At 42.2% G+C, this 27840-nt stretch overlaps 1 protein-coding gene across 1 annotated transcript in view; it reads left to right on the top strand.

The window, feature by feature from the left end:
* LOC109913157 (ena/VASP-like protein) overlaps nucleotides 1-27840 on the top strand; it is a 167012-nt gene that overhangs the window by 73151 nt on the left and 66021 nt on the right. Inside the window, 1 exon segment of the mRNA XM_048600409.1 lies at nucleotides 349-526. Coding sequence (XP_048456366.1) covers nucleotides 349-526 — 178 coding nt within the window.

The following is a 27840-nucleotide window of genomic DNA, read 5'->3' as shown; positions in this document are numbered from 1 at the left end:
AGCATTTAATTTAGAATAACTTTTAAAATAGTTTATGATGTGTTTGAAGTAGCTTGGCATAATGTCAAAAGTATTAGGAAGTGAAGTGGCCTCACCTTAGCTTCCAGGATTGTATCAATTCCACTTTCTAATACATTCCTCTGAGTATTTGTTAATTTATTTGTAGTAAAAATACCCACATATCTTATGACAAGTATACATCATTCATCTTTTAATACACTTCAGCTGCCAATATTACTTTGAAAGGACTTGTTCATTTAACATATGTTTTCAATTTTGGAGAATAGACTAACAATGCATTATGTTCAGAAATGTTTTCTCTTGATTTGATTTGCATTTTGCTTATAGGTAGTCATAAACTACTCCATCGTGAAAGGACTGAAGTACAATCAGGCTACACCTACGTTCCACCAATGGCGAGATGCTCGGCAGGTCTACGGGTTAAATTTTGCAAGCAAGGAAGAAGCCACAACCTTTTCCAATGCAATGGTGTATGCTTTAAGTGTGCTGAATTCCCAAGATGGAGGTATGTGCTGCTTTGCTCTTCTTTACAGTCACACACAGGTTCCTTCCATCTGCTGTTGCTGTTGTCAGTCTTGTATGAACAATGGACCTTGCAGGAGCTGTGAGACAATGGCTATTTTTAGCAACCTCTGCCTTTTATATTTTGTGTATGCTATTGTTTCACTGTCTTCTTTAGCTCCTGTTCTATTTTGTCACATTCAGAAAACAAACAATCAGTATCAGATTTGGAGTTTGGTTAGCTCGGTTGGGTGGACAAGTGGTTTGCGATGCAAAGTGACACTAACAGCATGGGTTCAATTCCCGTACCAGCTGAGGTTACCATGAAAGGCTCTCCTTTGTAACCTTGCCCCTCACCTGAGGAATGGTGACCCTCAGGTTAAACGACTACCAGTAGTCTTTAATAAGAGCTTGGAACCATGGTGACTTTACCTTTTACCTTTAATATTAGATTTACTGAAGAAAGCAAATCATTCACATAGTCATGTTTTGGGCATAACCGTGATCCAGGTGGAAATTATGTTCAAAATTGCATTAGTTTTGAGAAGTGTATATCTTTCTGTGATGAGAGCTGTATGATTTGTATATATTTATATAATTTTTTAGAGTTTGCATTTATAATCAATTATGTGAGTGTTGGTTTATTTTTGTAAAGGCTTTAAAACTTAACTAAGTTAGTCTGTCTGGAACCATGATTTTAAATTTGCAGAGAGCAGGTGACTGCAAAGATGACTGGAGAGTTAATGGAAGTTTGTTGATACTGATAGGAGAGAGAAAACAATAAGCCATTATCTCTAGCAGAATCTATGTTGAGCAAATTTCCATCTTAATTTAGTTCAAAAGCTTTTGAGTTCAGTTTGAGGAAGAATTGACTGGGGTTAGAGGCAAGAATTGTTAGTCTGAGAAAAGGAGCTTGTTCAGATCAGTTAAGGAATTAGTTACCTCAGTGGAAGTGTGTAATCTGTGAAATTTACAGCTCAGAAATGCTTGGTTAGAACTCTGCAGATTATTAAAGTACTGAGACAGTCTAAGTTCTCAGTTATGTGAGTATTCAAGAGAAAGATTTCACAGCTCACAAGACAGGAATTGAGAATTTGTCCAGTCAAAACTACAGATTGAACAGGGAAGGAAAATGTCTCTGGTATTTGATTAACTGTAATGTGTTGGTATTGGAGAATAGTTGGGATTTTGGTTTGCTGTGTGGTTTGAAATCTTTCATTCTGCATTACATTTGTTTTTTTTGTTTTGTTTTATTTTTATTTCTTGTGCATAATAAACTTCTGTTTTATTATTAAAGCCAAGTCTGCAGCCTTGTGTGCTGTGTTTCAGTGAAAGACTGCAATATTGAGCTTTAAAAAGAATCTAGCAAGGCAAATTTCATTCCAGAATCTGAGTTGTCCACTAGTATCATTAGCTGGGATCGTAAAATTTCCTCTTTTAACTCAAATCTAAACACTTATTACCAAACAAAATCTGTCATAAATAAACAGTTGGATGGCTAAAATGGTAAGAGTGAAATGTTTCAAAAAATCCATAGAGAACTTTTTTGCTAGTCTTATCATTTTCTTAGTCAAATGTAAAAACAAGTTTCTTAGTGCCTTTGGGTGGCACAGTGGCTCACTGCTGCCTCACAGCGCCAGGAATCCGGGTTCAGTCACACCCTTGGGCGACTGTCTGTGTGGGTGTCCTCTGGGTGCTCCGGTTTCCTTCCCCAATCCAGTGATGTGCGAATTAGGTGGATTGGCCATGTTAAATTACCCACAGTGTTCAGGGATGTGTAGGTTAGGTACATTAGCCATGGGAAATGCAGGGTTATATGGATAAGGTAGGTGAATAGGCATGAGTCTGGGTGGGTTGCTCATCAGGTAGTCAGTGTGGACTTGTTGGCCAAATGGCCTGTTTCCACACTCTATGGATTCTAAATTCTAAACAAAAGAAAAGCTCATAAAGTGCCTATTCATAACCTTAGATCAAAAAAAAAGAAAACATTATTTGTTCTTGGAATTCCATAATGTTTTAGGCTAGTCTGGTCTGTTTTAAGTGAATTGGGCTGAAAAAAAAAGCAGTGATATGCTGCCAAGTTAACATTCCCAGCAACATCAGCTTGGTTCTTCAATGGTTCTATGGCTTATCCACACAAAGTTGAATCCACAGGTTAGTGCAAAGTCCCCCTCCCTGTACCCAAACTCCCGGATCATTCACACTCCTTCATCCCCTTCAATCCCTATCCCCACCATAGCCATTGTCACCCTCAACTTCCTGATATCCATCTACTCACTCTGTATCAATTTCATGAACAAAACTCACAAATGTTGTATGAACTTTTCAACTTCCATCAAAATAAACAAATGTCACTTGACAAGATATTTGAAAAAGGCACAAAGTCTTCAAATATCACACACCTGACAAAATATGTTCACATCAATTGAATAGACATTTAAAAAAATGAAAAGCATCTTTAGAATTTTGTACATTGGCAAAATAAACAGACATCACTTGATAAACACTTGAAAAATTATTCACTCTTTGGAAACTTGTAAATCAATTAAAACCGTGAATCTCAAACATAATGAGTATTTCAGAATTCATCTGTGTTTTTGAAGGCAGTGAATAGCTAATAGATCTGTCAAAACTTACAAGCACCGAACAGTTGGTCTGCAAAGAATAAATAAAGGTAGTTGTTTCAGAGATAGTCAGAACTGCAGATGCTGGAGAATCTGAGATAACAAGGTGTAGAGCTGGATGAACACAGCAGGCCAAGCAGCATCAGAGGAGCAGGAAAGCTGACGTTTCGGGTCTAGACCCTTCTTCAGAAATGGGGGAGGTAAAGGGGATTCTGAAATAAATAGGGAGAGAGGGGGAGGCGGATAGAAGATGGATAAAGGAGAAGATAGGTGGAGAGGAGACAAACAGGTCAAAGAGGCGGGGGTGGAGACAGTAAAGGTGACTGTAGGTGGGGAGTTAGGTCAGTCCAGGGAGGACAGACAGGTCAAGGGGGCGGGATGAGGCTGGTAGTTAGGAGATGGGTGTGGGGCTTGAGGTGAGAGAAGGGGATAGGTGGGAGGAAGGACAGGTTAGGGAGGCGGGGACGAGCTGGGCTGGTTTTGGGATGCGATAAGGGGAGGGGAGATTTTGAAGCTTGTGAAGTCCACATTGATACCATTGGGCTGCAGGGTTCCCAAGCGGAATGTGAGGTGCTGTTCCTGCAACCTTCGGGTGGCATCGTTGTGGGACTGCAGGAGGCCCAGGATGGACATGTCGTCTGAGGAATGGGAGGGGGAGTTGAAATGGTTCGCGACTGGGAGGTGCATTTGTTTAGTGCGAACCGAGCGTAGGTGTTCCACAAAGCGATCCCCAAGCCTCCACTTGGTTTCCCCAATGCAGAGGAGGCCACAACGGGAACAGCGGATACAGTATACCACATTAGCAGATGTGCAGGTGAACATCTGCTTGACGTGGAAAGTCTTCTTGGGGCCTGGGATGAGGGTGAGGGGGGAGGTGTAGGGGCAGGTGTAGCACTTCCTGCAGTTGCAGGGAAAAGTGCCGGGTGTGGTGGGGCTGGAGGGGAGTGTGGAGCGGACAAGGGAGTCCCGGAGAGAGTGGTCCCTCCGGAAAGCAGATAAGGGTGGGGAGGGAAAAATGTCTTTGGTGGTGGGGTCGGATTGCAGATGGCGGAAGTGTCGGAGGATGATGCGTTGGATCCGGAGGTTGGTGGGGTGGTACATGAGGACGAGGGGCATTCTGTTTTGGTTGTTATTGCAGGGAGAGAGTGTGAGGGATGAGTTGCGGGAAATGCGGGAGACACGATCGAGGGCATTCTCGACCACTGAGGGGGGGCAGTTGCAGTCCTTGAAAAATGAGGACATCTGAGATGTTCGGGAGTGGAATGCCTCATCCTGGGAGCAGATGCAGTGGAGGCGAAGGAAATGGGAATAGGGGATGGCATTTTTGCAGGAAGGTGGGTGGGAGGAGGTGTATTCTAGGTAGCTGTGGGAGTCGGTGGGCTTGAAATGGATATCGGTTTCCATGTGGTTGCCAGAGATGGAAACAGAGAGGTCCAGGAAGGAGAGAGAGCGCTTCTTCCTGTCCTGCAGGCTCGACCAGTCCCCCTCCACTGACACCCTCATCGGCTTAGCCGAACTCGTCCTCACCCTCGACAACTTCTCCTTCAATTCCTCCCACTTCCTACAGACAAAGGGGGTGGCCATGGTTACCCGCATGGGCCCAAGCTATGCCTGCCTCTTTGTAGGTTACGTGGAACAATCCCTCTTCCGTAGGTACACTGGCCCTAAACCCCACCTCTTCCTCCGTTACATTGATGACTGTATCGGTGCCGCCTCCTGCTCCCACGAGGAGCTTGAACAGTTCATCCACTTCACCAACACCTTCCACCCCAACCTTAAGTTCACCTGGACCATCTCTAATACCTCTCTCTCCTTCCTGGACCTCTCTGTTTCCATCTCTGGCAACCACATGGAAACCGATATCCATTTCAAGCCCACCGACTCCCACAGCTACCTAGAATACACCTCCTCCCACCCACCTTCCTGCAAAAATGCCATCCCCTATTCCCAATTCCTTCGGCTCCGCCGCATCTGCTCCCAGGATGTTCTCATTTTTCAAGGACTGCAACTTCCCCCCGTCAGTGGTCGAGAACGCCCTCAACCGTGTCTCCCGCATTTCCCTCAACTCATCCCTCACACCCTCTCCCCGCAATAACAACCAAAACAGAATCCCCCTCATCCTCATGTACCACCCCATCAACCTCCGCATCCAACGCATCATCCTCCGACACTTCCGCCATCTGCAGTTAGACCCCACCACCAAAGACATTTTTCCCTCCCCACCCTTATCTGCTTTCCGGAGGGATCACTCTCTCTCCAGGACTCCCTTGTCCGCTCCACACTCCCCTCCAGCCCCACCACCCCCGGCACTTTTCCCTGCAACCGCAGGAGGTGCTACACCTGCTCCCACATCTCCTCCCTCACCCCCATCCCAGGCCCCAAGAAGACTTTCCACATCAAGCAGATGTTCACCTGCACATCTGCTAATGTGGTATACTGCATCCGCTGATCCCGTTGTGGCCTCCTCTGCATTGGGGAAACCAAGCGGATGCTTGGGGACCGCCTTGTGGAACACCTACGCTTGGTTCGCACTAAACAACTTCACCTCCCAGTCGCGAACCATTTCAACTCCCCCTCCCATTCCTCAGACGACATGTCCATCCTGGGACTCCTGCAGCCCCACAATGATGCCACCCGAAGGTTGCAGAAACAGCACCTCATATTTTGCTTGGGAACCCTGCAGCCCAATGGTATCAATGTGGACTTCACAAGCTTCAAAATCTCCCCTCCCCCTAACGCATCCCAAAACCAGCCCAGCTTGTCCCCGCCTCCCTAACCTGTCCTTCCTCCCACCTGTCCCCTCCTCCCACCTCAAGCCCCACCCCCATCTCCTACCTTCCAGCCTCATCCCGCCTCCTTGACCTGTCCGTCCTCCTTGGACTGACCTCTCCCCTCCCTAACTCCCCACTGACACTCACCTTTACTGGCTCCATCCCCGCCTCTTTGTCCTGCCTGTCTCCTCTCCACCTATCTTCTCCTTTATCCATCTTCTATCTGCCTCCCCCTCTCTCCCTGTTTATTTCAGAATCCCCTTCCCTTCCCCCTTTTCTGAAGAAGGGCCCAGGCCCGAAACATCAGCCTTCCTGCTCCTCTGATGCTGCTTGGCCTGCTGTGTTCATCCAGCTCTACACCTTGTTATCTCAATAAATAAAGGTAACTTGGAAATTTAAACAATTAGCTCTGTATCACACATTTACTTACCTTTTCCATATTGTACAGTGTAGAATAGTACTTTATCCAGTAGTTAACTTACTCCAATACATCAGGAGGCCTCAGCAGGTCTGGCAGCATCTGTGAAGAAAAAAAATCAGAGTTAACTGCTGCCAGACCTGCTGAGCTTTTCCAGCAACTTCAGTTTTTGCTCCTGATTTACAGCATCTGCAGTTCTTTTGGTTTTTACATCAGAAGGCCTTCTGGCTTTGACAGGTCTTTCACTCAACAGTTTGACAGTCGTCAAAAGCAACAATGTGAGAGCTACATTATTTAATGGTAACTTACAGCTTTCCCTTGCATTACTGTCATTACCCATTTTAACAAATACAGATACAACTCAGGATACAAAGCTTGGAATGAACTGTAAAAGAAGCAACACTGTTTGCTTACATTTTATATTTTTCCCACCTCTGACCCATAGTTCATTCTTCCAACATAGTGATATCATTTAGGAGGACTTCCAATTCAGAGTCACCTCCGTGAAAATTCTGGAATTCTAAAATTCTAAATGGTACTTTTTAAAAAAATCATTCATGGTGTTACTGGCTAGGCCAGCATTTATTGACAGTCCCTAATTGCCCAGAGGCCAGTTAAGAGCCAACCACATTGCTGTGGGTCTGGAGTCACACGTCGGCCAGACCAGGTCAGGATGGCAGTTTCCTTCCCTAAAAGACGTTAGTGAACCAAATGGGATTTTCCTGACGATTGGCAGTGGATTCATGGTCATCATTAGACTCTTCATTCCAGATTTTTATTAAATTCAAATTCTACCATCTGCTATCTGCCATGGCTGGATTTGAACCTAGGTCCCCAGAATAGTACCTGGGTCTTGGGACTAACAGTCTAGCGATAATACCAATATGCTGCTGCGTCCCCTAAGTTAGGTTCCTGACTTGCCCCTTTCCCTTGCTGGTGAAAATTACTAGAAGCAGGACTTACACACTGCATCTCTTTCCTAATTCTGCCTCCATCATGAGACCACAAAATACCGGCCCTTATGGATGCTGAGAAATTTTGCAAATGCTGCATGTTCAAAATTAAAGTTTGCTTCATGACTCTTTTCAACTGTACATACAAAAAATATCCCCTGATCTGTCCAGCCTGACTCACAAAGCAGCAACACCTAGAGTGTCACAACACACACACAGAAACTTCCTTGTCAAAACAAAAAAAGACAAAATTGGGGATTAAAATACCAAAAATTCTCCCTTACCATCTTTGACAGATGAGTGCAATCCAGATAGCGCTCTGATTCTGATGTTTACATATAGTTCCTTTACATGAAGACATCTTTTCATCACCAGAAAGCAATCCAGCTCTGGCTTCTGTATATCAGCTTTTACCACATGATCCAACAGCCTGCACTACCAGGCCATAATTCTCTGTGGAAAGGCCAGCTTCCTTACACTTAACTTTACATATTGTAACCTACTGGTGCATCTAAGCTGGAAAGAACTGTCCGCAGAAACACAACATATTCCCTCCATTATGCACAAAATTCATTAAAATTATCAGTAATGTTCATTTCTGTAAAGTCTGCAGTCCTAGCTATTGGAACCTGGTAAATAAAGTCTTTCCAATTGGGATTTTCAGCTCTTGGTGCTAGTGAAAAGATTTTTTTTTAAATAAGTCCACCCCTAGACTACCAGATAGGAACAATCTGGCATACAATGATCACAATCCAAAATAATCCGTTTGTTTTGTTTTTTTGGAGCTGGGTAAACGCTGTGTGCAATACTGCTAACAGGAGGCAATTATATGAGTAAATACAAGTATCAGGTAGATGGCAAAAAGCTATCATAATACAACCCACTATCTTTAAATAGAAATGAAAATGAATGATAAATTCGATAGACTCATCATTGTTTTACTGCAAAGACGACTGGCAATTCATCATACCATGTGACAGGAGGCACACCATTGCCATAGTTGGAAAGTACAACGTTTACAAATTCATACGAATATTACAGTTCCCTTCATAATACCAGGTGGTCATCATTCACAACCAGGTTGTACATCAAAATTATTTTGCTTTCAAAATGTATCTATCATTCTATGTAAACCAGCTCTGCGCATATGCATGAGGGGAAGAATGGAATTCACAGTATTGTTACATGGCTGATGCTGAGCCCAGTCGCTGTTACTGTAAAGCAGAATTAGTGAAAAGTTACTGGGTAATCATGGATATTTGGCGTAGGTGGAGAAAATTATTTGAATTTTTTAAACTGGTTTGTTTGATTCCAGTCAGTAAATGATGCATATATAACTAATATACAATTCCACATGTTTTAGTCATTAGTAGAACTGAAGAGGTATGCTCTGGCAACTTTCAACTTTGGGAAGGTGTATACCAGGCAGTCGATCTGATATGACCTGTTTTCACACCTCGCTGAGGCTGAAATGTCTGCCTTTCGTGTCGTTGAATCTCTTGCTGTTTTTAACTTTACACTATTATAAGAACAGTCGATCACCGCCACCTTATGGTCAAATAATGGACATGCACCCCTTATGAAAGGTATTTTAGTGCACTGTTTTTATTTTAGTGTCATCTTCAAACATTGAACTCACATGGCCGGCCAGAAGCTCTTCTCATTCTGTGTAGAAGCTGCATCCGCATCAGCCAAGTTTGCCTTGGAACTGCTTCTCTTGTTTTCTGCTACTGCCCAGACCAGATCCCTGGTGACTTCCTCACCTGAATCAGGTGATACCCTGCAAGGGTAGTGATGGGCTGTTGTGTCAGACCTTCCCCGAGGGCATGAGGAGTGATAAAGCACTCAGCATGCGACCTCTGAAGTGAGCTTCACCCATGTTGTCATTAGTTGATTAGCATTTTTCTGTACTACTACATATAGGTTCAAGTTTTTCTTGGCAAGATTTTACAAAGATTTGATCATTTCTATTCTTTGTGTTTCCATTAATTGTTTTGCTTATCAATCTGAAGGATAACACTGTTGGCATATTTTTCCACTGGGATTTAAATTTAACATTGAGCACTCCCATGTCAGGAAAATGATAGAGGCCTTAATTGCATTCCCTCATCAGGTATACAGAGGCAGGAGGAATCCCAGCTCTGGGAATCCAAAATTTAAATATGGCTACCAGTGTTACTAATTTTTGGTTAGAGGGTGAGTGGGTGGACTGGTTTGGGAGTTGGGCTAGGTGACCCTCGAGGAAACAAAGAGTTTCCCAAGGCAGACTGGGCAGAAAGCCTGCCTTGGTGCTCCAGTACTGGTGCCAACATTTTCAAAGATTAAAACATAAATCATCCCTATCATCCACACATATCCCCAGTGCCCGTCCATACCACCCTTTGTCCTTTTCCAATCTTAAAGGCTGCCTCATAGCTACCCTGTGCCATACTATCTATATTTTGCAACATCATGGTCCTTTATAGCCCCTTTACGACTTTGTAAACATCTTTCTATCCCCCTTGCCCCTCCTATTCCTTGTGCCACCCAATAACTCAAGTCTTTCCCAAGACCCTGAATGACCTCTATTCGTAAGTCCCTACTCACTTTCTTCAGTAACTCAGCTATTATTCACCATGGGCAAAATTCAGGAGACATGCTCACGATGATATCACTATTGGACAAAAAACAGTCTCACTGATGACAAAATAAGTCAATACATTGAAATTCCTTAAACTAATCCCTTATGAAGAAAAATATTTCACTTATGTGCTAAAACTTGAAGTGCTTAACTCATTGTATCAATAAATATTTCCTTTTTAATAAATAATTTTGAGCGTCCATCAAATTAATTACGTGATAGGCACCTCATTGTGAAAATTTTAGCTTGGGAATTTAATAATGTAGCACAATGATAGTTTGATGTGAACAGTCATTTTGAAATAATTTTTTTTTAATTCCACACATTTTTTGACAGTTTCTTGATGACTTTGCAACCTCAAAAGGCTTCTACACACACACGTTGCCTTTTCAGAATCCTGAAGGAGCCTTTCCTTCACCAAAGTTATCTTATGTCTCTCACATGCTGCAATGACCATATCGAAAGCAGGATTCGACCTCTTCAAAAGTGGACGACTTATGAAAGATTCCTCCCTCCTTACCCTCACAAATACTCACAGGCTCATAGGTGGAACAGGCTCAAGGGGCTGAATGGCCTACTCCTCTTCCTATGTTCATATGGTCCCCACACATACCCCATACTCTGCCCATGTGAACCCTTGCAACCACGCCCTCCACCCATCCTTCATATCCCCTCATACCCATGACTCCATAAAGCCTGTCCACCGTCTGCAAGGCACAGGTCAGGACTAAGATGGAATGTTCTCCACTTCTGGATGAGTGCGGCTCCAAAAACACTTAAGAATCTTGACAACCTGGTGTGGATGAGGACGCAGACTGTAGGGAGGATGTGTGAACTGCCCAAAGCACTGTCGTACAGAGCATGGGGGAGAAAAGAGAATTGTAGTGGTAATGGGGAAAAGCATTGTAATAGATACTGTTCTCTGCAGCAAAGACAGAGAGTTCTGAAGACAATGTTGCCTATCTGATGCCAAGGTTAAGGACATTTCTTCAGGGTTGGAAAGGAACTTGAAGTGGGAGGGGAAAGATCTGGTTATTATGATCCACGTAGATACCAATGACATAAATAGTACTAGGAAGGAGGTACTGCTGAGGGATTATGAGCAGTTTGGCACTCAGTTAAAAATCAGAATCACAAAGGTAATAATTTCCAGATTACTAACTGAGCCACTTGCAAATTGATAAAAGGTAAATAACCTTAGAGGGATAAATGCATGGCTAAAGATTGATATGGTACAAGCGGGTACTGATTCATGGGGCACTGGCACCAGTACTGGGAAAAGAAAACCCAGTTCTGTTGGAATGGGTTTCATTGAAATGATGCTGGGACCAGTACCCGGATGAGTCGAAAATCTAGGATTGTGGATAGGGCTATAAGCTAATTAATTTGGATGGGGGCAGCTGTAACAGGGGGTTCAATTCAAGGGAAGTTGAAAAAACCAAAAAGAAATGAGACAGCAGAGGTGTAGGTTAGTGAGGAAGCAGATTATTATCAAAAAGTGACAGGAAGGGACAGATGATAAAAGTATAAGAGTGCAGCCAAAATTAGAACCAGAACCAGTGGTTAAAAAATCAAAGTTCTTTATCTGAATGCTTGCAGTATTCATAATGAAAGAGATAAGTCGATGTCACAAATAGAAATAGAAATGAATATGACTTGATATCGACTGCAAAAACACGGTTGCAGGGTGACCAGCACTGGGAACTCAATATTCAAGGTACTTGACATTCCAGAAAAATAGGCAAAAATGGAAAGGAGGTGAAGTAGATTTGTTAATAAAGGAAGACAGTAGTGATATTGGTACAATAGGTTGATGTGAAATCAATTTGGTGGAAATAAGGAATATTAAGGGAAAAAAGGGTGGAGGTTGTGTATAATCTGCCAATGAGTTGCCTTACTGTAGGACAAAGTATAAGTTGTGGAAAACGTGATGGCATGTAAGAAGAGTACGACAATTGTCATAAGTGATGTTAATCTGCACCAATACCCACAATCGAGAAAAAACACATTTTCAACTGGAACAACACTACTATCATTGGACAAGCCAAACAGAGGACAGCCAGGGAATTCTTGGAGGCTTGGCATTCATCCATGGACTCCATCAACAAACACATTGAATTAGACCCTATATACTGACCATTACAACGCACAGCCGGAACTGGCACCTACCAGAAGCAGTAAAAACCAGACCGTATAAATTCGAACCGGCACAAGGCAACAGCACTTCACAGAAAGCTCCACAGCACTGAGGATGTCACCTAGTAAGGGGACAAAATGCCTGCTATCAAACCTCCCAGTTCAGCGAGCGCACCAACATCTACAACGAGCACCCGAGCTACAAATCTTCACTCAAACCTTGGAGAGTTTGTGCTATAGGGAGAGGCTGAATAAGCTGAGCTATTTTCCCTGGAACACTGGGGGGCTGAAGGGTGACCTTACAGAGAATGGGGTAAATAGGCAAGGTCTTTTCCATAGAGTCGTGGAGTCCAAAACTACAGACCATAAGTTTAAGATGAGAAGGGAAAGATTTAAAAGGGACCTAAGGAGCAACTTTTTTATACAGAGTGTGGTGCGTGTATGGAACGAGCTGCCAGAGGCAGTGATGGAGACATGAATAGGAAGGGTTTGGGGGGATATGGGCCAAATGCGGGCAAATGGGACTACATTAATTTAGGATATCTGGTCAGCATGAACGAGTTGGACTGAAGGGCCTGTTTCCGTGCTGTACATCTCTGTGACTCTAGGACTCTGTAACTGAATGTGTAGAGCAGACGATTCGGATTTTTTTAGGAAGCAGCAGAAGTTGACTAAAAAGCAAACAAAAATGGAAAAAATGATTAAGGAAATAAATTGGCAAGAAATATAAAAACAATCAGCAAGAGCTTCTCAGAACTAAGTTAACAAAAATGAATGTGGGGATAGAAAACAGGGCATTATAGGCCAATTAGTCTAACATCTGCCTTTGGGAAAATGCTCAAGTCCATTATTACGGAAAAATTAACAGAATGTTTAGAACATCTTAACACAATCAAAGTCAGCATGATTTTGTGAAAGGGAAATCTAGTTTAACAAATTTTGTAGAAATCTTTGAGGGTATAATATGCACAGTTGGTAATTAGGAACTGTCGACTTACTCCTGCTGGTATTTCCTATGTTTTTATCCTCCACTTCTTGCCTACAAACAACTGCCAAACCTTAAATGGACCATTGTTCACAGCACACTACGCAGCCTTCAGGACGACATCGACCAAAACACCACACAACCCTGCCATGGCAACCTCTGCAAGACATGTCAGATCTTTGACGTAGACACTACCATCACACGTGGGAACACCACCCACATTGAGCACGGCAGATACTCATGTCACTCGGCCAATGTTGTCTATCTCATATGCTGCAGGCAAGGATGCCCCGAGGCACGGTACATTGGCAAAACCATGCTGACAGACGCTATGACAATGGATGAATGGACAGTGGGCAACAATTGCCAGGCAGGGATGTTCCCTCCCAGTGAGGGAATACTTCAGCGGTCAAGGACATTCAACCTTGGATCTTTAGGTAAACGTCCGCCAAGGCAGGATACACAACAGTGCAGAGTTGCTGAGCAGAGGCCGATAGCCAAGTTCTGTACCCATGAGGACAATCTCAGCTGGGTTCATGTCCCACTACAGGTGACCCCACCACATATACACTCTCATACGCATGAAAACATACACACATACTCACCCACAGAAGCACATTCTCTCTCTCTCTCTCTCTCTCTCTCTCACACACGCACACGCGCGCGCACACACACACACATGCTCTCTCACTCTCTCCCACACTCTATCTATCTCTCTCTCTCTCACTCATACACTCACTCATATACATACACACACACACACACACACACACACGAACCTATGGGGTGAATTTGTATTTGCAGGTACATTCTATTTCTATTTTGTTCAAAAAGCACACAATTTATTAATAGTCATTCAATGTGGCATTTTATAAATTCCTACTTTCGAAGCAAAACCAGTCTGACTCCAAAGCAAAACACAAACAGATTTGAAACAAGGCCTCACATCTGACATGCATTGTCTGGCCTAAATGTCACCTCTTCTTTACACTGATAAAACCTTTAGTTCTCACAGGACAGTGACTTCAAAGGAACTCAGGGATTTACGTATACATATTAATCAATTGAAACCTTCTAACTGATTAAAGATTTAACAGCATTTAAGGTTTGTTTAGTACATCCTGATCAGTGATGTGACTCTTTGATTTTTCACTTATAAATTCTGTGTCTGATACTACCTCTCTCACTCACACCTGAAGGAGAGAGACTCCGAAAGCTTGTGTGATTTCAAATAAACCTGTTGAACTATAACCTGGTGTCGTGTGATTTCTGACCTTGTCCACTCCAGTCCAATACCGGCACCTCCACTTCCAGCATTTGTGTCACACAGAGGCGTTGTCAGTCTTGGCAAGATTCAGAGCCAGAGAATAAAACAACTTGCTTGAACCCCTGTCATGAAAATGTTTAACCAGCGTAATTTTCTTAATAGCCATTCTTAAGGTTTCACCGAAGGAGTTTATCATTTTAGTGCCAGTGTTAATACATAGACATATTTCTGCTTCAAGCCTGTCCATTAGAAAGTGAATCAACAGTGTTTGGACTAATTTCAAGAATCTAGCAGAGAAAGGAAATCAGATTGGGGTGGATTCAACTTGAGTTACTGGAAATGAAAAATAAATGCTGAAACCCTCATGGTACACAGTTCCTTGATTTGTTTGTTTCAATTCCATACAGACAGAAGAATCAATAAAAAGAAAAAAAGTTTTAATACTTCACATTTTTCTTCACATATTGATGGTTGTTTTACACAGGGGCAGAGTAAATGAATGTAAAATGCTTCAGATGCTGGAAATGGGCAGATTAAGTTACCCATTTGTGTTAATATTGGGATGGATTACACTTAATGCATCCAGTAAATGTTTACAACCATTTGTTTATTTAAAGTGAAATGTCATGCAGATCAATCTCAGTGCACTGCATTTTCCCAGCACCAAGGATTCTGATGATGAGTGTCATATTGAGTTTAACATAATCTCAGTGAATTTATCAATGCAGATATACAAGAATGGTCTCAATATAGTTATATGTATGTGCATGCTTGTGCAATTGTATATATGAATATAGTTTCAATACTGTAGAGAATGATTAGCACTTTAAAATAAATCTGAATACCTTCTTTTAATAGAGATTTTAGGAACTGCAGATGCTGGAGAATCTGAGATAACAAGGTGTAGAGCTGGATGAACACAGCAGGCCAAGCAGCATCAGAGGAGCAGGAAGGCTGACATTTCAGGCCTAGACCCTTCTTCAGAAATGGGGGAGGGGAAGGGGATTCTGAAATAAATAGGGAGAGGGGGGAGGCGGATAGAAGATGAATAAAGGAGAAGATAGGTAGAGAGGAGACAGACAGGTCAAAGAGGCAGGGGTGGAGCCAGTAAAGGTGAGTGTAGGTGGGGAGTTAGGGAGGGGATAGGTCAGTCCAGGGAGGACGGACAGGTCAAGGAGGCGGGATGAGGCTGGTAGGTAGGAGATGGGGGTGGGGCTTGAGGTGAGAGGAGGGGATAGGTGGGAGGAAGGACAGGTTAGGGAGGCGGGTACAAGCTGGGCTGGTTTTGGGATGCAGTAGGGGGAGGGGAGATTTGAAGCTTGTGAAGTCCACATTGATACCATTGGGCTGCAGCATTCCCAAGCGAAATATGAGGTGCTGTTCCTGCACCCTTCGGGTGGCATCGTTGTGGCACTGCAGGATGGACATGTCGTCTGAGGAGTGGGAGGGGGAGTTAAAGTGGTTCGCGACTGGGAAGTGCAGTTGTTTGTTGCGAACCGAGCGTATGTCTTCCACAAACGGACCCCAAGCCTCTGCTTGGTTTCCCTGATGTAGAGGAGGCCACATCTGGAACAGCGGATACAGTATACCACATTTAGCAGATGTGCAGGTGAACATCTGTTTGATATGGAAGGTCTTCTTGGGGCCTGGGATGGGGGTGAGGGGGGAGGTGTAGGGGCAGGTGTAGCACTTCCTGCGATTGCAGGGATAAGTGCCGGGTGTGGTGGGGCTGGTGGGGAGTGTGGAGCGAATGAAGGAGTCACGGAGACAGTGGTCCCTCCGGAAAGCAGATAAGGGTGGGGAGGGAAAAATGTCTTTGATGGTGGGGTCCTGGCACTGAAGGTGGTGTGGCAGAATTTTTCTTTGTCAATCATGTTGATTTTCCCCATGTAAGGCAGGCATGCAGATATACACTTCCTTGTTAAAAGCTTATTTAAATTTCAGTCTGAAACTGTTTAACGTCCATTTTTAAACTTACAGTTTCCTGCCATTGTCTCCATTTTGGCCTTTTCAGGACATTAATTTTGGTTCCTTCCCTCAAGGATGCTAATTTTTAGATCATAGAGCAACTACGTTTCGTCATTACATTTTGTTCCACTTCTACCCATAAGATTAGTTCTTAAACCTTTTGATGGCTGCCACCATGTTGGACCTTGGTTTACCAACCCTTTTATAGATCCACTCAGAATTCTAAACAAGGGGATAGAATCTTCCCTTTCTTTAAGTGATGACAGGGAAAGATGAGTAGATAGATTGGTGCCAGGTAGAGCCCCTTGCCTTCATGCCAGCACAGGAGTTAATTTCTGAGCAAGAATGCCCTCCTACCACACCATCAATTGAAACCTAAAGCAGTCAATTAATGACCACTTATGGGTCTCTTCTGATGAAAGTAGTGTGATTAATGTTTCCAGCAAGTCAGAACAGTGGCAGCCGAGTCTTGAAATGGAGTGCCTGCCTGTTGAATTGGAGGGGGACTTTGACCTGAACAATCTGGGGATATTGGGAGGCGGTTGGGGCACAGGCCAGAGAAGTTGAAAAAACCAAACCCTTCCCTTGCTTCTGACCTCCCTGACCCCACTCATGTTTGCATGCAGGTGCAACAGGCAGTGAGGAAAGCTAATGGCATGCTGGCTTTCATAGCGAGAGGATTTGAGTATCGGAATAAGGATGTCTTGTTGCAGTTATACAGGGCTTTGGTGAGGCCACACCTTGAGTATTGTGTGCAGTTTTGGTCACCTAGTCTGAGGAAGGACATTCTTGCTATTGAGGGAGTTTAGCGAAGAGTCACCAGACTGCTTCCCGGGATGGCAGGACTGACATGAAGAAAGACTGGATTGACTGGGCTCGTACTCACTGGAATTTAGAAGAATGAGGGGGAATCTCATAGAAACATATAAAATCCTGATGGGACTGGACAGGCTAGATGTGGGAAGAATGTTCCTGATATTGTGCGAGTCCGGAACTAAGAATAAGGAGAAAGCCATTCAGGACTGAGATAATGAAGAATTTCTTCCCGCAGAGAGTTGTGACAGTGTTCAGTTCTCTCCCACAGGAAGCTGTTGGGGCCAGTTCATTAGATATATTTAAGAGGGAGCTGGACATGGCCCTTGCAGCTAAAGGGATCAAGGAGAGAAAGTGGGAATGGGATACTGAGTTTGCATGATCAGCCATGATCATATTGAATGGTGGTGCAGGCTCGAAGGCTGAACAGCCTACTCCTGCACCTATTTTCTATGTTTTCCACCCAGTGATTCCCCCCATCCTTCCATGAAGTTGCCTACTGGACTAGCTGCTCCTGGACTTCCAGGTGGCTGTGTTGCCAGCAGCCTTGGTCTCTGAAGTGTCACTATGGCTTGCAGTGACTGCCAGCTTCTGATTGATTCATTGATTGATTCATTGGCATCCGTTGGAGCAGGAAATCACTGTCCCAAGAAGGGATCCAGTGAAAAGCCTGCTGGGTGACCACTTAGTCACCTGATAGGCACATAAGCTGGTGGTCTTTCTGGTTTGCTGTGGTGGGAGTCCTCGCACATTTTCATATTCCCACCATAGCTGGAAGGAAAGACCGAACATTTCACTGAAAGACTTTACATTTTACGGTGGTTTCTTTGAACATGGATTTGTTTTGTGGATTTAGAGGCTGTCTGTTTACACCCTTACTTAAATTCTACCAGTGCCCCATAATTCTTCACACATTTTCTGTGCATTACAGCCTGACTTTGGAACTCTGTTGCATTTTACCCTGAAGGGTGACATGTGATGCTGATTCTTTACAGGCAGAGTCTGACTTGTGAGCCCCTTCTCCAATTTCTTACTATCTGTAGCCTGCCTGGTGTAATACATATATGTTCTAAGGATTGATGTCAGCTTTAGCTGTCACTGCCAATCTGATTGGAAGGATGCTGTTCCAAAATATCCAAGCAGCTTGATAAGCCTTAGCTGTAATGAAACCTTTCTAAGCTAATTTCTTTAGGGGGCGTGGGGAGAGAAGTATGTGTGTGTGTGTGTGTTTGTGTGTAGAGAAAGAGGCTTCCTAGCCTCGGATTTCCCTATCCATGCTTAATTTTAGTGTTTGCGCTGTGGAGTTTGCTTCAACCGTGTGCAGTTTTAAATAACAGGTGCTCAGAACAGATCAAAGAAAGCCACTTTTAAAAGAATCGATTCTGTTAATGTTGAAAATCAAAGAGGAAGTCTTTCACACGCAATGCCAATACAGCAAACATGGCAGGACCATAATCGGAGGGTTAGTCGGACGACTATTACCTTAACTAGTAAGTGGAGAAAATCTTTAATATATACTAGAAGTGATTCATTGGAGTAGACTGAAGGTTATATTAAAGGAATGCATACCTTTCAAACAAAGCTTAGGTTATGGATCTAAATTTTATGAACCTTTTGGAATAATTTTACTAGCAAGTGGCAAGTTGCATACGCAGTGGTATCATTATATGTTGAGGGGAATCAAGCAAAAATATTGCTAAGAGTGTATCATCCAGCTAATTGCTGAACTGTAAACATGTCATTCACAGTAGTTATTGAGAATATCAGAATACCAAACAATGCGATACTGAAGCTACTTCCCTCATCAACTTAGTGCATATGGTTCGGACAGCTGTATTGCCCAAGATATTTATGTTTTTTCAGGGACCAAATTTTGACAATGCTACCCTCCAGGCAAATTATAAAATTTACTACTGAGGATGGGTCATGGCATTAGAAAAGAAAGTCCTTGGATCAAATGAATGTGACAAAGATGACTTAGCGTGTTTTTTCCAGTTGAATTTAAAGGGATCTCGTCTCTTGGTAAACGTAACTTGTGATGTTATATCACATATAGTGGAAGATATGAAATGATGCTTTGACTCACTGTCAGTTAACCTGATGTGTCCACCATTTGAAATTGAAATTAGAAAAGTTTCAAAACAATTTCTCAGAATACCCATTCCAAAAGTTGAAGGTGATGTTTCACCACATCTTCTGTAGTACAAAGTTTTCAATGTGGCCGGCAGTCCAGTTGTGAAAAATGATTTTTCAATATCTGCTATTCACGGGAGTGTGCCAACCTGGAAACCTCCCTGTATGGCAACAAGACTCCTTTTAAATTAAGGGAGGATTCTCAACTTGTGAGGTTTTGGTCAATAAATTGTTCTTTATCCCCAACAGAAGACTCTGTCAGGCTTGTACTTTACAACGGTTTACAGGTAAGCGGGGAGCAGAATTCAATATTTAATTAACCTTAAAATAGTTCTTGTGTGAAGCAAGTTTCATCCTATTGAGATATGCACCTTCAAGTACATGCAAGAGAGCCACACCGTGAGTCCGCTAGACAATCCTAAATTGATTGTCAGCCTAATTCTTCACACACTCAAGATTACCCAGTAAATGTTGTCCAATTATTGAATTACATCAAATGACGTACATAATATTGTAGATTTTGCAGCACGGCTCGCTTATTGTAAACAGCCAAAGGAATGAGCGGTTTGATATGAACTGTCAGTGTTTGGGATGTATAGCCGATATACCTGGCATCTCACTGGCACGGAAATTCATACACTACCTTACTCATTTGTGTGATCAGCAGAACATCTATTTGGCTTAATGCTGGTGAACGCCACGTGTGTTGATACAATTTACAAGGTCTGTCAGGCTTGCAGTATAACACATTTACATGTACTGAAACCTACATGCATTAATACACAGGGCCCTGTATTTGCAGACAGGTTGAAAGCATACATGCATTACGCTTGTTTAAACTAAACAAAATAGGTGACAGCCGTTCGCTGGTTCACTTCTCAGGGCCTGACTAATCAGGGTCAACCTGGCTCGTTTAAAATTTAAACAAAGTCTTGCAGTTACTATCAATCAGCATTAATGGGTACATTCTTTATGCCAATGTCTCTACCAACCAGAGTTCACTTGATAAATAATCAGCACTGTCCTGTTATGCTGTATAATTGTTGGTCTTCCCTTAAATTTATATTCTTGAGTATTGTCCTGATGAGCACAAGATGAAAAGCTTTGACAAGCTATGTTGCACAGTGGCTCAGTGGTTAGCACAGCTACTTCACCGCATGAGGGACTTGGATTCAATTCCAGCCTCAGGCGACTGTCTGTGTGGAGTTTGCGTATTCTCGATGTGTCTGCATGGGTTTCTCTTTGAGTGCTCCAGTTTCCTCCCGCAGTCCACAGATGTGCAGGCTAGGTGGATTAGCCAAGGGAAATGCAGGGTTACAGGGATAGGGTAGGTGGCTGTGTTTGAATGGGATGCTCTTTGAAAGGACAGTATGGACTCAATGGGCCAAATGGCCTGGTTCCACACTGTAGGGTGTTCTATGAATACTCAAGTGCTCTATTACCCAACAACTAACAACTGTTCCTCACTTCCCATTTTTCCCATCGTTACTGAATTTCACACTGCTCCATAGCATTCAAATTGGCATCAATTTCCAAACTTTGGACAATTCAAGGAAGTGTATATGCAAATAGTAACTACCAAAAATTTTATTTGTCAAGATTCGGAATGCAAAGGTGCAATTAACTACAACACCATACGGTTAGGAGGATTTGTTTGCATAGGCTTACTATAATACAGCTTTTCAAATGATGCTGGGATAGATTTGAGTAACAGTTTATATGTTTTAAGTTCAACATATTTTGAGTTAATGGAAGTATCACTAAGTTTCTGAACTTGACAAGACATGGTCCAGCTGATGCTTGTTAAGATAATTTTAACTTTATCCTTTGTGGCGTGACTTTCATTTAGTTAAACTGGCTTGACATTTTGTCTCATTGAATGTTTGCTCATCTTACAGAAGATTGATGATTTCTGTTCTTAAATTGACGTCACTTGATAACTTTAGATCCTCTTCTTGTGGAATCTGCATTGTTACAAGTTATTAAGAAGTATTATTATAAAGAAATGCTTTAACGTATCTGAGCTGTGCCTGTAGGCTCTTATCTAGAGATGACAATCCATTCTGCTTTGCCCATTGAATGCTTTGTGTTCACTAATTAATTTAAGCCAAATAAAGCACTAGATTTTGTCAACTTCTATTTAATTATTGACAGCGGACTGTAGACTTATTTTCTACTGTAAAGTATAAGTTACATTGACGTATGTAGAGTATGAGTTGCTGTGTACTATCCTACGTGTACTGGAGACAATAGTAAGAAAAGCATACCTGGTCACACTATGATTAGCAGGGAGTGCATCTGCCATTGCTTCTGTTCCTGTTCCTGTTCCTGCTACTGTAGTCGTGTTTTTTTCTGCAGAACATTCTGTAGGTAACTGATGCTGTAATTTGAAGCATTTTATGACAAAGACTACTTAATTTTGAGCATTTAGTTTTAATGGCTGCACTAAAGTGCATAAGAAATTATGGAACTGAGAGATACTAGATCTTAATAATTCAATGTACTGTGAACAACTCAGCTGCATTGGTGTTTCAGGGAATCTAAACCATCCTTCAGAAATGGATTTGTTTCTAAAGATAGACCTTATACCTGATGTCGGTTGTCTGTATCCACTTAAAAATAACAATTAAAGAGATTGCCTCCAGCAGTGAAGATAACATTTATGTTCAATCATTTGAGGAATTACTATGCAGTACTATGCTATTCTCACTGAGACTGAGTTCTGATGGTTGTGAAATTATGTGTTCATTTGCACACCTCAGTGTTGAAAAAGAACTCATTACTATCTCATATGTCGTTTTATGTTGTTTCATTGCTGACATGCTCACATTTCCTTAATTGCTCAGACAATTGATTCAACAACAACTACTGATATCCTGAAAGTTTTTGCACTCAAACATGGCTAGAAGTTTATAAAACTAAATATAGAGTAATTATAGACAGTGTGAGTTAAAGCTGAGCTCTGTTTCGATGCTTTGCCTAATATGTAATAACTGAAACAGGGTTTTGCGTGAAATTTGTTGAAATATCAACAATTGTTTCATTAGTGAGTGATGGTTATAACATGTTACCTGTTTTTAATTCACATAAATTTTGTTCCAGAAACTTAATGTCTATTTAGTTTATTAAAATAACTATAGTACGAGTTCAAGTCTTTTCACATCAATGTATGTTTAAATCAGGAAGAAAAATCGGTCTGTTTAGTGAGGTGCAATGCCATACACTGTTGTTTTCTCAGCTTTAGCTTTCTTATGGCCTTTGATCTTCATACTTAAACTTTAATGCCACAAATACTGTGCTCTTTTTGCTGCCATGATGTGAAGGTGCCAGTGTTGGACTGGGATGGACAAGGTCTTGTTGAAAGCTTTATTATTTCAAATAATCCTCTTGGAGTATTACCTGGTGTCACGTGACTCCTGACGTTTTGCTGCCACTACAAATACGGCATTGAAAATATGTGTAGAGACTGCTCCCTTCAACCATCACCACTACAGTATTGGTCCTATGAGAAATGTAGCAGTTATGAAATGGAACGATTTGGCTGGTGAGATAGATCATGTTTTGGTTTAAGTTTTATATAGCTCCCTTGATTCAGGAACAGTCCCATTTGATTGGAACATATTGAATGTAACCCCTTTATTCAAAAAGGGAGGAAGACAGAAAACAACAAACTACAGGCCAGTTAGTTTAGTGGCTGTCATAAAGAACATGTCATAACCTATTATTAAAATGTTATGGAAGGGCATTGAGCAAGTTCTAGGTAAACAGGCAGTGTCAGAATGCTTTTCTGAAAGTAAAATTGTGTTTGACCAACTTATTGGAATTATTTGAAGAAGTTATATGTGCTGTTGATGAAGGGGATACACTATGCTATGAATTCCAGCAGGCATTTGATAAGGTATCCAACAAGGTTTATTGCAGAGAATAAAAGCTCATTATGTAGGGGGTAACATGTTGGCATGGATAGAGAATTGGCTAGCTAATAGGAAACAGAATAGGCATACATCGCTCATTTTCTGGTTGACAAAGTGTAACGAGTGGTGTGTCACAGGGATCAGTTAAACATAGAAACATAGAGTTCACATCATAGTTCTAGGGCCTAAACATTTTATAATGTACATAACATAGAAACATAGAATATAGGAGCAGGAGGAGGCCATTTGGCCCTTAGAGCCTGCTGTGCCATTCTTCATGATCATGGCTGATCATCCAACTCAATGGTATAATCCTGCTTTCTCCCCGTAACCTTTGATCCCATTCGCCCCAAGTGCTTTCTCTAGTCACCTCTTGAATACATTCAATGTTTTGGCATCAACTACTTCCTGTGATAATGAATTCCAAAGGCTCACCACTCTTTGGGTGAAGAAATGTCCCCTCATCTCCATCTTAAAAGGACTACCCCGACTCCTCATACTGTGACCCCTAGTTCTGGACACACCCACCATTGGGGAAATCCTCCCTACATCTACCCTGTCCAGTCCTGTCAGAATTTTATAAGTCTCTATGAGATTCCCCCCTCATTCGTCTGAACTCTAGCAAAAACAATCCCAACCTACAATCTCTACTCAGACGTCCGACCGTCTATCCCCGAAATCATCCTGGTAGACCTTTGCTGCAGTCCCTCGAGAGCAAGAGCATCCTTCAACAGAAAAGGAGACCAAAACTGCACACAATATTCCAGGTATGGCCTCACAAAGGCCCTGTACAACTGTAACAGTACATCCCTGCTCCTGCACTTGAAACCTCTCGCAGTGAAGGCCAACATACCATTTGCCTTTTTTACTGCCTGCTGCACCTGCATGTTTACCTTCAGCGAATGGTGCACAAGGACACCCAGATCCCGCTCCACACTCCTCTCTCCCAATTTACAGCCATTCAGGTACTAATCTGCCTCCTTGTTTTTGTTTCTGAAGTGAATAACCTCACATCTATCCAAATTATACTGCATCTGCCATTGATTTGCCCAACTCACCGAACCTGTCGAGATAAGGCTGAAGGATCTCTGCATTCTCGTCACAGTTCACAACTTGATATCGTCTGCAAACTTGGAGATGTTACGTTTTGTTCCCTCATCCAAATCGTTAATATATATTGTGAATAGCTGGGTCCCAGCACTGATCCATGTGGCACTGCACTAGTTATTGCCTGCCAATTTGAAAAGGACCCATTAATTCCTACAGAGATAGTAGGAACTTTTTTCTGAAGAAGGGTCTAGACCCGAAACATCAGCTTTCCTGCTCCTCTGATGCTGCTTGGCCTGCTGTGTTCATCCAGCTCTACACCTTGTCATCATTAATTCCTACTCTTTGTTTTCTCTCTACCAACCAGTTTCCTATCCATCTCAATACATTTGCCCCAATCCCATGCGCTTTAATATTGCACATTAATCTCTAATGTGGGATTTTGTTAAACGCTTTCTGTAAGTCCAAATATACTACATTGACTGGCTCCCCCTTGTCAACTCTACTAGTTACATCTTCATAGAATTCCAACAGACTTGTCAAGCATGACAAATCCCTTCATAAATCCATGCTGACTGTCTGATCCTGCCACTGCTTTCTAAATGCTCTGCCAAAAAATCCTTAACTCATTCAGATGAAGGGACCAAAGGTGTGGTTGCTAAGTTTGCTGATGAAACAAAGAGAAGTAGGGGAGTAATTTGTGAAAAGGAAATAAGGAGGCTACAAAGACATTTAGATAGATTATATGAGTTGGAAATAGAGTATAATATAGAAGAATGAAATCTTCCATTTTAGGAAAAGAATGCTAAAGAAGCGTATTATCTAAATGGAGAGATATTGCTGAGCTCTGAGATGTAGGGAGGTTTTGATTGCAAGAATGGTAAAAAAGGTATGTTCAAGTACTAATTCAGTAATTAGGAGAGCTAATACAATGTTGCCATTTGTTTCAAAGGGAATTGAACACAAAAGTAGGAAGGCTATGCTTCAGATGTACAGCGTTTTGATGAGTCTAGCTTTGTATTACAATATATACCATTGGTCTCCCTATTTAAGGAAGGCTGTAAATGCATAGGAAGCGATTCAAAGAAGGCTCACCAGACTGGAATGAGTGGGCTCTCTTATGAGGAAAAGGCCGAGGTTAGATTCATCTCTGTTTAGAAGACATAAGAGCAAGAGTTTACTTGAATGAAACATATAGATCCTGAGAAGTCTTGACAGGGTGCAATTGAGAAAGGATTTGGAAATTCTACTTAAAGATCACTGTTTAAAAGTTAAGGTCAACTAGTTAAGGCAGAGACGAGGAGAAACCTTTTCACGTAACATTTTGTGAGGCTTTGACATGCTCTTCCTCCAAACACCAATGGAAGCAAATATTTGAATTGTTTTAAGGCAGAGGATAGATGGGTTTTTGATAAGTGGGATGGGGGCAGTGTGTGTAATGTTATGGCGGATAGATAGGAATGTGGAGTAATAAGATCAGCTATGATCCCTCTGCATGGTGGCACAACCTGAAGGGACGAGTGGCCTATTCCTGCTTCTGATTCTTATATTCATATGTATTGTTTTGTTGCCTCCAGATTTGCATTAAAGTAGACTCAATGTTTACTGTGACCCAAATCAGTTACTAAAATACTGACATGATATTGACTCCTGTAGCCAATTCTAAGGATAACCTTTACATGAGACAGCTATCATTATACTGACTACACATGTTAGCTATTCCAGGATCTTTTGAAATTTAGAACATTCCCATTGACTGCACTACATTGGATGGTGTGACATTCAGTGTTAAGCAGTGCCCTAGAGAGCCAGAGCAGATTAGAAATGTAATGTTAAGCTACATCACTCATAGAATGGTTAAAGTATGGAGGGGCCCTTGTGACTTATTATGTCAGTGCTGGTTCTCTGAAAGAGCAAATCAGCTAGTCCCATTCTCCTGCCTTTTCCTCATAGCTCTGCAAATTTTCGAGTCAATATCTAATTCTTTTTAAACGCCATCACTGAATGCACTGTCAGGAGGTCTATTCCTGATCCTAACCGCTCGCTATGTAAAAAAAGGTTTTCCCCATGTTGACTCTGGTTCTATTGCTAGTCATCTTAAATGAGCATCCTCTGGCTCTTGACCCTTTCCACCCATAGCAAGTTTCTCTCAATCTACTCCACCTTGACCCACCTTGATATTGAACGTTTCTACAAAATCCCCTCCTAACCTTCTTTTCTTTAAGGAGACAAGTCCCAGCTTCCACAAACTGTCCATGTAATGGAAGTCTCTCTTTCCTGGAATCATTCTCATAGATCTTTTCTGTATCTTCTGCAATGCTCTCACATTCTTCCTAAAGTGTTGCGCATGGGATTGAAGACAGTGCTCCTGCTGTTTTTTAAATATTCATTCAAGGGTCATAGGCTAAACCATCATTTATTGCCCATCCTTAAATGTCTAGGGGGAAAATAAAGAGTCAATAGCACCACTGATGGTCTGAAGTCACATGTAGGCCGAACAAGGACAATTTCCAATTTCCCTCCCTAATGGACATTAGTGAATGTAAATTTAGTAGGAGGTACATATTACATAGGTTAGTATTTTGATCCACATTTTTGCACTGTATTCAAATTACAACTGACTGGCATGGTTGGATTTGAACCCATTTCTCCAATCAGTATAACCTGGGTCCTTGTTTACTAGTCAAATGATATTACTACTACACCACCATCTCCAGATCTTCTGGTCTCTGGTCAGTCGGGATTTCACAGATGTTCCAATTCACTGACTATGTGACAATTGCCTGGGGTGTTTAAACTGTCAATGAATGATTACCCAGCATCTGGAATTTTCCAAAGCCTGAACTCTGAATCAAAGACTACAGATATTTCTGACTTCCTTACCAGAACAATTAGTCAGGAAACAGAGGAATTAGAATCTACAACACCTGGCTAACTATAAAATGACCTCTCCCTGCCCTCTGCTGTGTATTGATACTCTTCCCACTCCCCAAGTCACTCACACTAACCCTTTTGACTACACTGTGATCCTATGAACCACATTCAACCTAGACTGAATATCCTGCCCAGACCTGACTCCCCTGCCTCCCCTGTTGAACCAACCCAAACCCCTGTCAGTCCTGACCTGAATCCCTAGCACCAACCTGACCTCACTAGCCCTGGATTCTGCTTCCCGCTCACTCACTGTGCCTTACACATTCTGCCACTGTATCTAACCTGCCACCTTACCCATCCTTCCACCATATCAGCTACATCTACACTATCCACCTTGCCACTTGCCACCTTCTCACCTTACCCACCCTCCCTACCTGCCACGCTATCCACTTGCCACTCGATTCCTTTAGCTATTTACCACACTCCCCTAACTCTTTACCCGCCTAACCCTCTTAAATAGACTTAACCATCTATCTAAATGACCAACAATTCTTCAGTGTGTTGTGAATGAATGAACTTGCCAGAATATAATAGTTAGTGTGCTAAGAAGCAGCAATCTTTGCTTTCCCCTTCTGACACAGAAATGAGGTAGGCAGAGGCAGAGTTGAAAAGGTAGATGTGAAAGCAACGAGCAATGGAAATTACTGCTCTTGGAAGATGACACATTTGTGAATTCCAGGAATCTGTCTGCCTTCTTAAACACTTCTTAACTTGTTCTGGTATGCCTTTTTAAAC

Source organism: Rhincodon typus, chromosome 8, assembly GCF_021869965.1.
Source record: "Rhincodon typus isolate 14 chromosome 8, sRhiTyp1.1, whole genome shotgun sequence".
Classification (NCBI taxonomy): Eukaryota; Metazoa; Chordata; class Chondrichthyes; order Orectolobiformes; family Rhincodontidae; genus Rhincodon; species Rhincodon typus.
Note: the sequence above shows the minus strand (reverse complement) of the source record. Positions and strands in the feature narration are given on the sequence as shown.